This window comes from Podarcis pityusensis (genome assembly GCF_964106645.2).
Source record: "Podarcis pityusensis genome assembly, chromosome: 7".
Lineage (NCBI taxonomy): Eukaryota > Metazoa > Chordata > Lepidosauria > Squamata > Lacertidae > Podarcis > Podarcis pityusensis.
Window position 1 is genome coordinate 50,519,231 of NC_138031.1, and position 14,442 is coordinate 50,533,672.

The 14,442-nt window shown below is 43.4% G+C and overlaps 1 protein-coding gene across 1 annotated transcript; it reads left to right on the top strand.

Moving 5' to 3' along the window:
- Positions 1-1,093: 1,093 nt before the first annotated feature.
- On the top strand, positions 1,094-12,714 carry CIDEA (cell death inducing DFFA like effector a). Its single transcript, XM_081014317.1, has 5 exons — positions 1,094-1,252; positions 6,394-6,550; positions 8,496-8,642; positions 9,822-10,006; positions 12,132-12,714. Exons 1-5 carry the CDS (start codon positions 1,209-1,211, stop codon positions 12,256-12,258), a joined length of 660 nt encoding a protein of 219 aa, XP_080870443.1. The 5' UTR covers positions 1,094-1,208; the 3' UTR covers positions 12,259-12,714.
- The last annotated feature ends 1,728 nt before the right edge of the window (positions 12,715-14,442 follow it).

Genomic DNA, 14,442 nt, shown 5'->3' on the forward strand with positions numbered 1-14,442 from the left:
GTCTCTTAAAACATAATAGTTATATTTACACTTAGGGCAATTCTGTGGTGACAAGGGAGCAGGGGCATGTTTTGAGGGCTGCCCCTGAAATCACATCTTCATTCTGCAACACCTGTGTTATGTGAGGTTGTGTGCAAAGAATTCTTGACATGTGAGCATCTACCAACACAAAGGGCCTCTGCCTAATTCGGACACCTACATACTGTTGTCCCAATAGCACAGAAGCCCTATACGTGTGCAGGATCTTACACATAAGTTTTATTTACACACAAACCCTGCTTCTCCTGGGAAATGGGTGCAAAAGTGGTGGAAGAGCACAGCCTTTAAAAGCTCCCACAATTGCCCTACGGGTGAGTAACACATGACCAATGCTGATGTTTCCTCATGTACATAATATCTTTGTATTTATGGGGCACCCAGAACTGCTAATATTTCCTGGAGCCAATCATATGTGGTAGCATTAGGGCAGAACAGGCAACATTCACGAGAACAGCATCCTGCTGGCAGGGGTGCCAACTTGAATAAAATACGGGGGTGGGTGGGGACAAGTAAGCCCTGCCCTGTATCAAAAGACATACTATTTGAATGGCAATGCCCATCACCTATTGGGCGGTCCAGACCCCTCAAATATTTTGCTGGGGGCAAAGGGACAATGACCCTTAAGTGCTGGTTCCGATGCCTGCTGATCTAGGCCTCGGCTGTTGACATCTGCCCCTACTCTTTCGCTAAGAGACGTCTCATCTCTCTCTGGCTCCAATCTTATACTGTACTGTATTCACTAATCAAGAAGTGAATTTAGTGGGGCGTTCACTTGTGTACCGCCTTATCGCGCAACCCTATGCACGTGTATTCAGAAGCAACTCCGCGGGAGTTGCAGGCTATCTGGGGCAGGGTGTGCTAAAGCCTCCTCCTCATTGTCGCACGTTACCACGGGGGTGGAGGGTGGAGGTTCTTGTCGCCCCCTGCACACACCCAGGAAACCCGCCCGCGCTTTGGCGCCTGAGCCTCCTGCCGCGCCACCAACGCGCACAGGCCCTTGCCTAAACTGCCTTCCTCCCGAAAGGGCGGTTTCGCGGCGCGCCTCCGCCCGTCGGGGGCGGGGCTGCGAAGAGCGACGCCTCCCTGGAGCCCCTGGGCTCATAAGAGGGCCGCGGCGGGAGGAGGCGCAGACGGCGTTGCTCGCTGGGAAGGAGGCCGAAGGTGCTGGGATGGCGGTGGTGTGCGCGCGCGATTTCGCCGCGGTTTTTTTCCGGTGAGTGATCGCCCAGGCGCCTGCTACCCAGGCACGTTTACTCGGGAGTAAGTCCCGCGGCGACCTTCCTTGGGCGCTTGTTGCCCGATATGCACATTCAGTTGCATATCTATCTATCTATCTATCTATCTATCTATCTATCTATCTATCTATCTATCATTTCCTTTACGTTTTCGGGGAGCTGGGCTGTCAGCGCCTGCTTGCTTGCCCCCGTTGCTCGCTTGCCCGCTTTCCTCCCTGGGCAGGATCGGTCTCCTGAACTCCTGACCCGAGCAGCACCCCTTGGTCTCCGGCTGCCATCTGGCTCCGCCACCTGCCGCGTCCTCTTTGTCCGGCTCTCAAATGCGGACTAGGTGGCGCTCCTCTTTAAATCTAGGAGGGTTTTCTTTGTGTCTTGGAGGGGCAGGGCAGGAAGTCGGCGTCGCAGGATCCCGGGCTCTCAGTGGGTCACACGCTGACTATCTATAGAACAAGACTATCTTAATTGGTTGCTTGGAAGTAGCCGCGCCTTCCAAAATCATCTAGCCACCGGTTGAATGGACTGGAGGCTTGCTAAAACAACTTGAAAGCAAGCGGGCGGCGGGCGGGGAGCTGTGTGACTCCAACTTATGGGGTTTGTGGAAGCAGCTTCCGACGTGGTGGCCTTTACTCATAGAACGACGTGACTCGCTACACGGCAAGAAAAGACAGACGGGCCTCCCGGTCTGTGGTCTAAACTCAGGTCATACCTTTTGTTAGGCTCCCACAGGTGGATGCCCTTCACCTTTTTCTCCTTCCCACGACTGGATGCTTGAAGCCGAGCATGCATGATGTCAGAGCCACAGTCCATCCTGTACTCCTGTTGGATGCATTTTCCACAATTTCCATTTGATTTGAAGTCATAAACCATGTTTAAGCAGAGATGTGTACATTTGAGACATCCTTTGAGCATGTGCAGATAACAGCCTCAGGAGAAGTGGGGAAACAAAGTCAGGGGAAATGCATCAGGCCAAGACATCCTCGCCCGTGTATGGTGTTTATAGCAGCGTTATACAATGGGGGTGGCAATGACCTTGTTGAGTTTTAAGCCACAGGTGCTTGCAGAGCCGCAGTCTAGCGCTCTTCTCTTTTATCTAGATAGGGTTCTTTGCCTTGAAATGTCTCTTGCCTCTGACTACTAGTACACTTGAAATAAACTACCTTTTGGATAAAGAAGCTTCACCCTCTGAAGTGCCTCTTGGAACCTGTTGAATGTTGCAGGTCAACTTCACATCCTCTTAAGTAACTTTCACAGCACACTAACTGCTCTCCTGCACCACATGCTAGTGTGCCCCACCACACAATTTGGGAGTTAACCAGCTTGTGCATTTCTACAGCATTGCTGGCGTGTTTCAGATGGTTTGTATATTGTCATCGAAGCAGGTATCTCGTAAAGCAGGTGTTGGGGAAGCTTATTTGCTCATTGGGATAGATCCTTATCCAGATCAGCCTCAGAGGTCAAATTTAACCATTTGCATGTCAGTTGCATGATGTCATTATTGCGCAACATGGTTCCTGCTTGTCAAAATCCCTTGCACAGCTTTGCAAATCTTCCCAAAGTCTTCTTTGCAAGTCTTTAAATCCAATGTTGGAGGTTTAAAAGAGGAGGCAAGTGCTTTAACACAGTGTTGTCTTAAAGTGGCAAAGCGCCCTTTGAAGGAGGCAGGGAAGCTGATTCAAAGAGCGCTTTTGCCAAGCACTTTAAGAGTGGATGCACTGCCTATGTCACTGGTGCCAACCCCAGGCGTCCGTGGGGGCTTTGGCCCCCGCAATAATATATTTGAGGGAGCCACACACCCCAAGTCAGTGGGCGCCGCCAGACCCTGCTCTGCCTCTGGCTTTTCCTCCTGGTCCATGAGAGAGGAGGAGGAGGAGCTGCTGCCAGCCATTGACCACTGCATCTGACTCTGCTCCGGCTCCTTCTCCAAAAACACGATACAACATTGCGCATTGTGCATGTGGCATCACATGCACACGCCTGCACATAGTGTGTGTGACATTGCACATTGTCCGCGTTACATCGTGTGGCCCCCCCCCTCAGTCTTCACGAGATGATGCCAGTGATCTGTGCTGCTTTCTTTTTCATTTCTCAAAAGGAGAAAGAAAGAAAGACGTGTGTTGCAAGCAAAGTCAGCAGAAGTGAATTCTTCTGTGCTGTACCTTTGCTTGTAAAATACAAGTTACAAGTTGGGTTGGGGTGCCATATGGGCTTTAATCTGTGGTGGTGACATCTGTTTAGCTTTTCTCCACGGAGAGCTCTTGCCACAGTTAATCCTTTAATGTGTTCGTAAAATTACTTCTTACTTAAGACCTGTCAGTGGGGAAAGAGAGTCTTTCTGGAGACAAATGTCACAGGAATCGGTTCCAAGAATAACTTAAATCTAGATACCACGTATAGCTTGAGCCACAGTGACCCTTGTGCAAGCCTTGGATAAATAGCCAAGTTATTGGAGTTGTGCTCTATAAATGTGAAACTCTTCTGAACACAGAGCAGAAATATAACTGTCTCAAGGGAAAGGTCTGCCTAAGCAAAACTTATGACATGTCTGTTGGCAACTGCAGACTAACATGGATTCTTGGCAGAGTATTGTTTTATAGGACTGCAATCTTTGACCTGATTTAACCAAGTTGGGATTGTTTCTAAGTAAGCTTTATATGAGTGGGCTGCATATCCAACAACACAGTGCTGTTGCTTAAGTGAGGGCATGGCTCTGACTTTTTTAAATATAAAAGCATTAGGCAACCTTAAAAATTTATCTGCTGTAACCAGATTACAGAATTAAATATAGGGCAATCATGGCATTAAGGAGACACTCCTAATGCTGTGCTGGGACAGTGGTTGAGTCACAAATAACCTAATTTAAAGGTTTGTGTCCTAACCTATTATCCAATATGGATCTTTCAATTGTAATTAACCTTGTTTCAGGTTGCCTAAGCAAAGTGCTTGGATATAGGTATACAGTGAGATGAAGTAAGATCCTGCAAAAGTATCCATTGGCAATCAAGGTGACTGGCTAAATGCTTATAAATCTGAAGTGAGACTTTTATAGACAGCCTGTAGAAAGTGCTATGGCTGAACAGTATAAAGGACTAGCCACTGCCATCCTAATTGTCGGCTGCAGTGTTTTTGCAGGGGGTCCTCTTGGATTGAGTGCAACTATGGAAGCACAGGTGATGTTCGTGGCTAGGAGTGCCTTTTACCAGCTTATGCTATCAGCTGTGACCCTTTCTTTAGGAAGCATATTTTGTCTCAGTCACACATGTGCTGGTTAAAATCAAACTAGACTACAGTGGTACCTCGGGTTAAGTACTTAATTCATTCCGGAGGTCCGTTCTTAACCTGAAACTGTTCTTAACCTGAAGCACCACTTTAGCTATTGGGGCCTCCTGCTGCCGCCGTGCCGCCGGAGCACGATTTCTGTTCTCATCCTGAAGCAAAGTTCTTAACCCGAGGTACTATTTCTGGGTTAGCAGAGTCTGTAACCTGAAGCATATGTAACCTGAAGCGTATGTAACCCGAGGTACCACTGTATTTAACATATACTTTGTTGGGCAATCTTGAAAAATGGCTTGGAACTGGTACAGAATGTCAGGATGTCTGATGAGGGTTAGGTGTTTGGGCAAACCTGCATTGTACATATTAGCAGCCAATATGTTTCTGGGCCCAAGGAGTACTGGCGTAGACCTTCAAAGCTCTAAACCTTTGGGTCTAGGTGATTTGAAGGATTGCCTATGCGCATGCAAGCCTGGCAAAGGCCTTAAAATTTATCTTGGGAAGGAAGGATGAAAGAAGTCTGCAAACTTGCCAAGGAACTGATAAGGTACATTACTGAGTCATCTGCAGTTTGACAGATCACTCTTCTTCTTAGGCAGAGAGGAAAAATGGTGAAAACAGGTTATTTATTGGGACAGAGTGATTTTTTGCATCTGTTATTAAAGTTGCAAAACAACGAAGCACGGGACGGAGCAATGGAGAAATTTCTGAAACAATGGGATATCAGCTACGCCCAAGGCATGATGGAGAACATCAACAACCGGGAAAAGATAGACGTAACATTTTATAAGGACAGGAAGAAACACCAATTTGAGTAATTGGTATTAGTCACTGTATTATAATTTGGTATTGCTATAATGAAGCAATTATTGGATTGTAATTGAAAATTAATAAAAAAGATTATCAACAAAATTTATTTTGGGAACCCAAGATAATTAAAATGGCAGACAGTAGACACAGGACCTTCTCAGTGGTGGCCTCACACCTTTGATAATTCCTCCTGAGGAAACTGTGGACCGGATCCTTTATCTTTAACTGGGCTCTGAAAACATTTCCATTCTAATCAGGTTTTTAAATGTTGTGCTGAGTTTCTACTGTTTCCATTAATAACAAGCTAAAATTATCAGTAGTGTGTTGTATTTTTAGCCACAGCTGCTTAACCTTTGTAATTATAGTTTATGGAATTGTTTAGCCCAAGTGTTTTAGAGGTGGTCTGGTAAACATTGTCAAATGTTTTTTGATAGTCAAGTGTGAATATAACATTCCTCAGTTAAGAGGATGGGTCCTCTTACACATCAATAACTGGAACAGGAAGCAGGAATTAATATGCTTATCATGAGATACATGCAAGAAGTGAATTTAGGCACTAACAATCATTTATTTGCTCCTTACAGCAGATGGGCCCTATTATATATTCTAGCAAAGACTCCAGTTACTAGTCTGTCTTCTAAAGATGCAATGCTAATATTGGAAATGGTAAACTAGACCATGTTTTAGGGGCCCAGCTGGCAAACACACACTATTCTGATCAGCTGCAAAGATAGTCAAATGGGTTTTACTGGACGCTGTGGGGATGACACTGTATAGCTCATAGTTACATCCACAGATCAAAACAATCACTGTTGGGTCAAAATGCCCCTTCCCTCAAGTGCTTCATATCTCTCTTTCTAGCCTGGAAGAAGGTATATATGTAGCAATGCATGAATTGGTCTGCATCTAGGCTGTAGGCTGACTTGAATTATACCCATTGTGCTACTGTGTACTAAAAATGATTTCCTTGCTCTTAAAACTGAAACCATACAATGTGCATTAAACAAAACAAAAAACCCCAAACTGCTTTCTGTTCTAGATCTCTGGTGTCAGTGGGAGCATCTCTAGGGTCAGTAACAAGACAGACCCTGTTTGCACCTCTTCCAGCTGCAGCTCGGCCCTTCCGTGTTTGTAACCATGACAGAAGCAGTCGGAGAGGAGTTGTTGCAAGCACCCTAGAGGAGCTTATTAGCAAGGTATGCCTCCTGTCAAAAGCACAAGCCTGATGATCATGCCAGGACCTCATTATCTCAGACATGTGTTCAAAAATTCTTGCCCTACACACACACAGGTGATGTGTGTACACTACAACCTCCATCAGCCCCAGCCAGGACATAAAAGGAAGCAGGTGGGTGAAGGCTACTGTGAAGTCCTAGATCTTCATAGCTGACTGGGGAGTTTCACCCAGGTTTCCCAGGTCCATGTTCAGCATTCTGACCACTACACCATGCTGGCTGTCTCCGCACATGATGTGGAGCTGCCCTGTTGTAAGCCCCCTTTGGGGTGAGGCCTTTGTAATGTAATTAATCACTGTGTTTCAAAGATGCCTATTTGTACTTTACCACTGGACCATGAGCGCTGGTTACATGTGCATGCCTTCCATGCAACAGTGACCAGCGGTTTGAAATCCCTGTCCTTATCTCAGGAGGCGATTTATATTGCCATGAGCACCAAGAAGAGAAATTTGTAAAAATTTGGCCAGCTTTCCTTGCGCAACTTAAGTTGGCAGTGCAGTATACTTGTATTAAACAACACTGTAATATCATGTCCCTACCCTATGTCCTCCTTTCCCTTTTTTACTTTTTGTGGATTCAAAAATTGTGATAAAGTTTATATGGAAAATACATCTCTTAACTGAACAAGTAGAGCAGAATTGTGGGAATTGTCCCCACAAACCACCATTAACCATTTGTAGAATGCAGAGGTGTAGAGTGGGTTGCAGCTGTCCTACTTAGACTAGATTAGGAGGCTGGGGAGATGGCTTTGGGTTGTGCCTGCAACCAGTCACAGCACCAATTGCTACCTCATACAGTCAAACCTCGGTTGTCAAATGTAATCCATTCTGGAAGCCCATTTGGCTTCTGAAACAAACTGAGGCGTGGCTTCCAGTTGGTTGCAAGAGCTTCCTGCACTCAAGCGGAAGCTGTGTCGGACATTCGGCTTCCAAAAAACATTCAAAAACTGGAGCATTTACTTCTGGGTTTTTGGCGTTTGGGATCTGAAGCGTTAAAAAAGGGAGCAGTTCAGGAACCGAGGTTTGACTGTATCAGCACTGGAATGCTGCATGGATGGAAGACCATCTCAGAATCCTGTGTACAGTACTGTAGAAAGAGGATGGGAGTGGGAATGGAATCGGAATGTAAAGTAGTTAAGGTGATTTGGATGATAAAGGGCAACTTGCTTTGTAGCTGTAGGAATCTAGACTGCTTCTGCAAGTCACACTAATAATGCCCTCTCTTGGCAGCAGAATTTCTTTAAAATCTATTTTTGATTTGAGTTCTAATCTGTCTGGCTAAACTAGATGCATCATTGTGAATGTGATCAATATTCACTTTTAAAGAATGTAAATAGCAGCCACAGGGAGGAATTTAACTCTCCACAACCACCAAATCTCTTGAAGTAATTTGTTTTGGAAAGAAGGCCTCCATTGTCACTGTTGGGGGCTTTCCTCCTGATTGAAAATTGCAAGGTCTCTTGCTTGCATGCATGCACACACAAAGCCAGCACTGCTGTGTGTGTGTGTGTGTGTGTGTGTGTGTGTTTATTTTCTGTTGCATTCATATAATGAATTCAAAGCCTAGTTTGGTCCTAAGCGTTGACTTTCCAGTGATAAAAATAAGCACATTTTGGAGGAGGCTTGAACACCATGTGAACACAAGGCTTCATAAATTGGGGCTACACACACAGATCTGGTTCTCTTCCATAATTTTCTCAAAAGTAGTTGGGCTCATGTTAGCTCAATCTATGATAGCTTAAATCTATGCAGAATGGTGCATGCAAATAACTTAATGGTACAGTTTCTGAATAATAGACATTCACACCTGTGATGTGTCTTGCTTCAGTAGGGGGTAAGTAAACTAGGATTGCCCTAAACCAATATGGCATTTGGAACTACGTTTTGCTCTTCTGTCTGTATTTTAGACCTTAGATACCTTAATGATTACTGCTGGGCTGATAACACTAGTTCTGGAGGAAGATGGCACAGTGGTGGATACAGAAGACTTCTTCCAATCCCTGGGAGACAACACACATTTCATGGTTCTAGAGAGAGGACAGAAATGGAAGCCAGTAAGTGTTGTTCTGAAAATAGTTTATTACAGAAAATAATGAACTTGATATGCCCTGTTTGCTTTGAGTTTAAACAAAACTTCTTCAGTCTTTCTAATTACAGGCCTAATTACACCCACCAAACCTTGGAGATCAGCCCACCAGGAAGTTTTGGGCAGACTACCCCTCTCTTTCCCGTGCCTAATGTCGTGTGTGACCTCAGGCATGGGAGACTCCAGGTCCCACGGGAGCAATGCAGATTCGGGCACCAGATTCCGAAAGTGCCAACTTGTTGACGCAAAGGAAGAATCGGGAACAGATTTCTTCTACCTTTTAATTGCCAGCTTGAATTCAGTTCCTGGTATTGTGTCTGCTTAGTTACAAAAGACAGAATTGTTTCCATCTCCGTACTGTTGTAAGCATTAATAGATAGGTCACACCCGTGAAGCCTATTGTAATGAAACTAGGTATGCTTCTTTGGGAACACATCCTGTTGAACAAAGTAGAACTGTCACTCTGAATGTGTATTTACTTGGAAGTAAGCATCCAGAACAGAGGGTGGCAGTTACAGGACAAAACAGTGTTTCTCCATGAGAGTAAATAGTCATGCCAATTAGCTGTTAGAGTTACGTTTTTCTACATATATTCTTTATTCCCCCACCCCACCCCAAGAAGTAAAACCATAAATTTAATAACTGAACACTTTACAGAGGTTAGGTAGCTGGAGGGTATAAAACACAGGACAAAGGCAACACTACCTCCATGGATGACTAGTGAGATAGAGAATGATATTTGCTGAACCTTGTTTCTCTGATTTGCTAGTCCCCCGGTTCAGTAGAAATCCCGAAACAATAAATGTTATATCTGACATTATATCACTTGTGTTAAATCTGGATACTGAGATTATTCTCCAGTGTCTCTCTAAGCTTCTAAGGTGGTGGTGAAAAAAATATTTTCCAAACTGTTCCCAAATTTTTCAAACAACCTTTACCGTATTCCGGTAATTGTAAACTTCCAAGGGACTCAAGAGCTTGATTCAAAACCCATTTTGGTGTTTAAACCATAGTTCAAAAGCTGTTGATTAATTTCTGTTCTCAGTAAGTTAATTAGTCGAAAAAAAATCCTACAGGGCTCTTGGGTGTATATAGGTGTTGTGAGCTGAAATATTTCACACACTTGTTTTTCTTTCCTCTGAATTAGGGGCCAAGACCCTGCTTTGCAGCAGTACAGCAGCCAAAGAAAATGGGGGTGGCAAATATCACCTTGGATTTGTACAAAGTGAACCCTAAGGACTTCATTGGCTGCCTAAATATCAAAGCTACCTTTTATGAAATCTATTCTGTGACGTATGATATCCAATGCATGGGAGCAAAGGCTGTACTGAGGTAAGTGTGTGCCTCTAGTTCAGACTCAACCATGCATAGGTGAAATTACACCCAAAAGTCCACAGCTGAATAACTCCCTTATTAAGACCAACCCAAAAGTCCGACATGAGGCAAGCTTTCAAGCCCTCTGGGTGTTGTAGTAATGAGACCATCATGAATATTTGAGTGCAAGGTGGAGATTGTATGTGTGCGATTCCCTCCCAGGTGCCACTGTTTATCAAGCTACATACCTAGGATTCTGGGATAAAAAAGCAATGGCTGTTGTCCCCATTCATTGACAAAATAAAGCCGCCTTTCCCACATCTTAAACAAAGCACCTGGGTTTCAGGGTAGGCAGAGAGCACAAGTAAAGGGAAACATGGCAATGAGTTACATTACAAGAAGTTCTGTGGAGGGAGAGTTGTCCCAGTTTGCATCACTTTACACTTTGAACCACATTTGACACTTTAACGTCCATACACCTGTTTTGGGATTTGATATTTGTCTGCCCTACCATGATTAGCTTGCTGGCAAAATTTGCCACCTAACTGCTCAGTCTCTACGACCGTCCACTTATGAACAAAATAAGAATCACTGGTCCAAGTTCAGATCCTTAAAGTACCCAATACAAATGCTGCACTGATAAAGACTATAAAAAGGAAATGCTGAAAGTGAAATTTCAAAGAGGAGCTGAAATGCCAGAGCTGCTGTTTCTGTAATGTCAGTCTTCTTAAAAATAAATTCAAATAGAGAAAAAAAATATTGATAAATCTGCTGTCTGTTCAGATATCTTAATGTGTTGTGCTATGGAGGCTAAGCAAGCTACACCTGATTCCCTAGATACATGGTGACCTGCTAAATAAAGGCATGAGCAAGTTGAATGTTCAAGGAACTGGCAAGCTTATGAAATGACCTGAAGGTTCTTGATGTCACAGACTCTCTGAAACACTAGGTGGTGGTAGTGCCTAACATTTCTGAAACAAAAACTGGAGTGCAATGATAAGGAATTCCCTATAAAAATGTGGGAGTTACAAATGCAGAAGGACTCCTGCAAATATAGCAAGCACTGACATGTTTCTAGAAGTTATTAAGGTGGTGATAGTGGGATAATATCCAGAAACAACAGCTTTCGGTCTGTTAAGGTAGGCTACTGGTCTGATCCAGTATATTTTAATTGCTGCAGCATGAGGAAGCAAGCGAATATATATTATAATTAATTCTAGCAGTCCCCTGTAGGAAAGTATGAGCCTTTCTGACTTTCAGGTTAAACTTAATTGCAAAGTAAATATACTTAGAATGGCAGCAAAAAACAAAAGGAACTTCAGCTGGGTATTTGAACATAGGAATTTCAGAACCTTTCACAATAGCATGAAAAGAAAGCAATATAATAAATTGGCATAGAAGTTTCATATAAAATGGCTAGAGCAGGCATAGGCAAACTCTGGCCCTCCAGATGTTTGGGACTACAATTCCCATCACCCTTGACCACTGGTCCTGTTAGCTAGGGATAATGGGAATTGTAGTCCCAAATTGCTAACAATCTTTAAAATACCTGGATAATTAAAGATTGTTACCAGCAGCTAAAATAACAATGTTGGTGTCAGGTGAGATTGGGCATTCCATAACTGGGATGCTCCAGTTGAAAAGTCTCTTTTTTGCTGACCACCTGATGGTGTAGGATATCAACAGATCTTGGAATGCCGGCAGGTTGACATGGGAGTCTGTTTTCTCCAGGTAGCTAGGCCCAAACCATTTGCAGCTTTAAAAGTAAGCATCCAGCTCTTTGAATTGGACTTGGAAGTGAATGCTGCCAGATATTCTGCACTAATTGAAGCTTCTAAACCATCTTCAAAAGCATCTCCAAGTATAATGTCACTGCCATCAGCCATGCTCTGATAACCTTCCATTTGGCTAACTGGCTAGGCTATCCCTGTCCAGAAGTATTCTGTGCTACCAGTTGGTCTTCAAGCAACAAAGCTGGATCCAGGAGAATCCTTAAACTCAATTTGCTCTTTCAGGAAAAGTGCAACTTCAGAAAAAGTGCAGAGCATGTGCTGGTGTATGGACAAAAGTGATGATGTGTTTTCTCCTTTTGTGCATTTTTTTTTGAACTTCTGTCTAAGCTTAATGTGTTTCTTTATTTAAGGAGGATACTTCGATATCTGTCACATATGGCACAAGTTACGGGACATGTCCTTCTTTACACTGGAACATATGTGCTACAGTTAATGGGTGACTATGAAGAAGATCGGCTTACAAATGGAAAGCGCTAACTAAAACCAGCATAAGAGCCTTTTATTGCTGGTTCTGCAGCTGATACTTAAGCATTTTTAACTTAAATATATTATAACTTAACACACTAAATGGTCTAGCAGCACTTTAATGACCAAAAGTTTAACTAAAGTAGCTTTTTTCATGTACAGGTTTTTCATTAAGATAATGATGTCATAAGTGTAAAATATGATTGGAATCTTTTTAATGCAGTGGAAGGAGAAGTTTTTCATAGAAATTACTGTGCCATAAACTTCAAAAATGAAGAGTTGTGTGAATGGGAAGCAGGCATTTAGTGACTTATCAACTGAGATGTGTCTGTTAATTAGCATATGAACAGCCATGTAGCAAATTCTGATTGGAGGTGGTGACTGTTTGTAGAAGTTTAATACTAATCTTGCCTACCACTTAAAACTGTTTTTCTTATAAATAAATTTCCAAGCTTCAGTATTTCAAAACTACATTGTTGTGCCATTTCTCAATACCATCTATCGCTGCCACTGCCGCAACTAAACATGTCTCTCCTGTATCGGTGTCTTGCAGCCACAACAGGTGCTGTAACCTTCCAATAGTTTTGACTTCACCGCCAAAGGCTCACTCCTCCATTGTCTTCTGAGACAGACTGATGTCAACACAACACACTCACTAAAATCTGAAGCTTTCAGAAATTTCCACACAACCTTACGTTAATAGTTCAAGTGCTTCTCTTGTCACCATCATTGTTGGCAAATTTAAAGACTGATCTGCTTTTAACAGGTTAAGCATTGTTTGGGATTTAGTTCAATACTGAGATTTTAATTACTACTACTTTCTTCTTTGAACTGCTTTTCCAGATATGAAGTCAAATCTGTATACGGGGAATGAGGAATTTTACAGCTGGAAGAAAGCACCAGATGCCTTCTTCCTCTATTCAATCAGACAGGGGAAATAAAGAGCATCAAAATAAAACAGTGGTTTAGGGAGGCATTGACTTTAGCGGAGGTCAGCTGCTATTATTCTTGCTGCATCCCCATCTTGGACCTCTCTCACACCTTGCACCAAGGAAAAATATGATGATTGCTATGTTAACAGATGTAGAAATGAATCTTATTATGTCGCCATGGCACTGGGAGACAAATATTTATGGCTGCTGTTGGACAATATTTCCTGGATTATGAAACCTGGGGTGTCACTATTATAAAGACATTTGGTAGTAGTTAATATTAACTGTGTTTGTATACTATCTTTCCAAAGGAACTGGCTTGGTGCACAACATGATTTTTTAAAAATACAACCAGCTAGACACAATACATGTTTTAGTTATGATTTTGTGCCACACCTATCCATGGAACTCAATTTTCCATCAAGGCTCTGCCCAGGTATGGACCTACTTAGTTTCAGCAAGACTGTTTCACCATGTACATTCAGACCATGTTTTGGAGCCAAGCAAGACTTGCTATTGTTCCACCGAAAGGTAAACAGGCTTAAATTCCTAAGGCTAAATCCAGGCCCACTGAGTACAACTGCCCTGCCCACCCCACCCCTTGTTTCTTCCACATTCTTTTTTCAATTTAGATGAAGAATAATTGTGTGTAGAAAGTCCATTTTGTGGGTTGCAGGTGAAGCCTGATTCACCATCCTTGCCCATGCTGGTGTTCCATTCACAAATCTAGTTGTTGACCCAGGGTGTATTAGTAACTGAATAAACAGTTTTCCTGCCTCATCAAGTGCAGCATTTTTATAAAACTAGTGTTTATCATTGTCTGATGGGGTGGGTCAACTTCAGCCTTGGCAGAAAGAACCATTTTGATTTTTGCTAGAACCTGGAGCTCTACCAACCAGGTACAAAATGGCGGTACCAGAAGCTTCCACAACAGGGTGGCCCAACTTTTCATATCAAGTGGGCCACTAAAGTATTTCAACACAGAACCTGTGGGCCACACACTGCCTTGTCCAGCAGAGGATGGGAGCGAGAACAAAACTTAAAGCCCTCTCCCTCATGCTGCTTTTCCAAAGCCATATAAGTGATGTATCAGGCTTTGGGAAAGAGGTGCAAGGCTCTGGAAGGGTCCTACAGCCCTCCCAGCTTCATCCCAAAACTGGGAAAGCACGAACTAGGATTTGAGAAGGAGGAGAGGACTCTAGGACACTGAGAGGCTTACCCAGAGGGCCTTACGAGCCGTATGTGTGTTGGACCTGTTCTACAG

What these genes read in the sequence shown, in the direction of transcription:
- CIDEA (XM_081014317.1), top strand. Translation starts at nt 1,209, where the DNA reads ATGGCGGTGGTGTGCGCGCGCGATTTCGCCGCGGTTTTTTTCCG. An exon ending in TAGAGGAGCTTATTAGCAAG is followed by an intron (nt 6,551 to 8,495) that starts GTATGCCTCCTG and finishes TCTGTATTTTAG; the next exon opens with ACCTTAGATACCTTAATGAT. An exon ending in GAGGACAGAAATGGAAGCCA is followed by an intron (nt 8,643 to 9,821) that starts GTAAGTGTTGTT and finishes CCTCTGAATTAG; the next exon opens with GGGCCAAGACCCTGCTTTGC.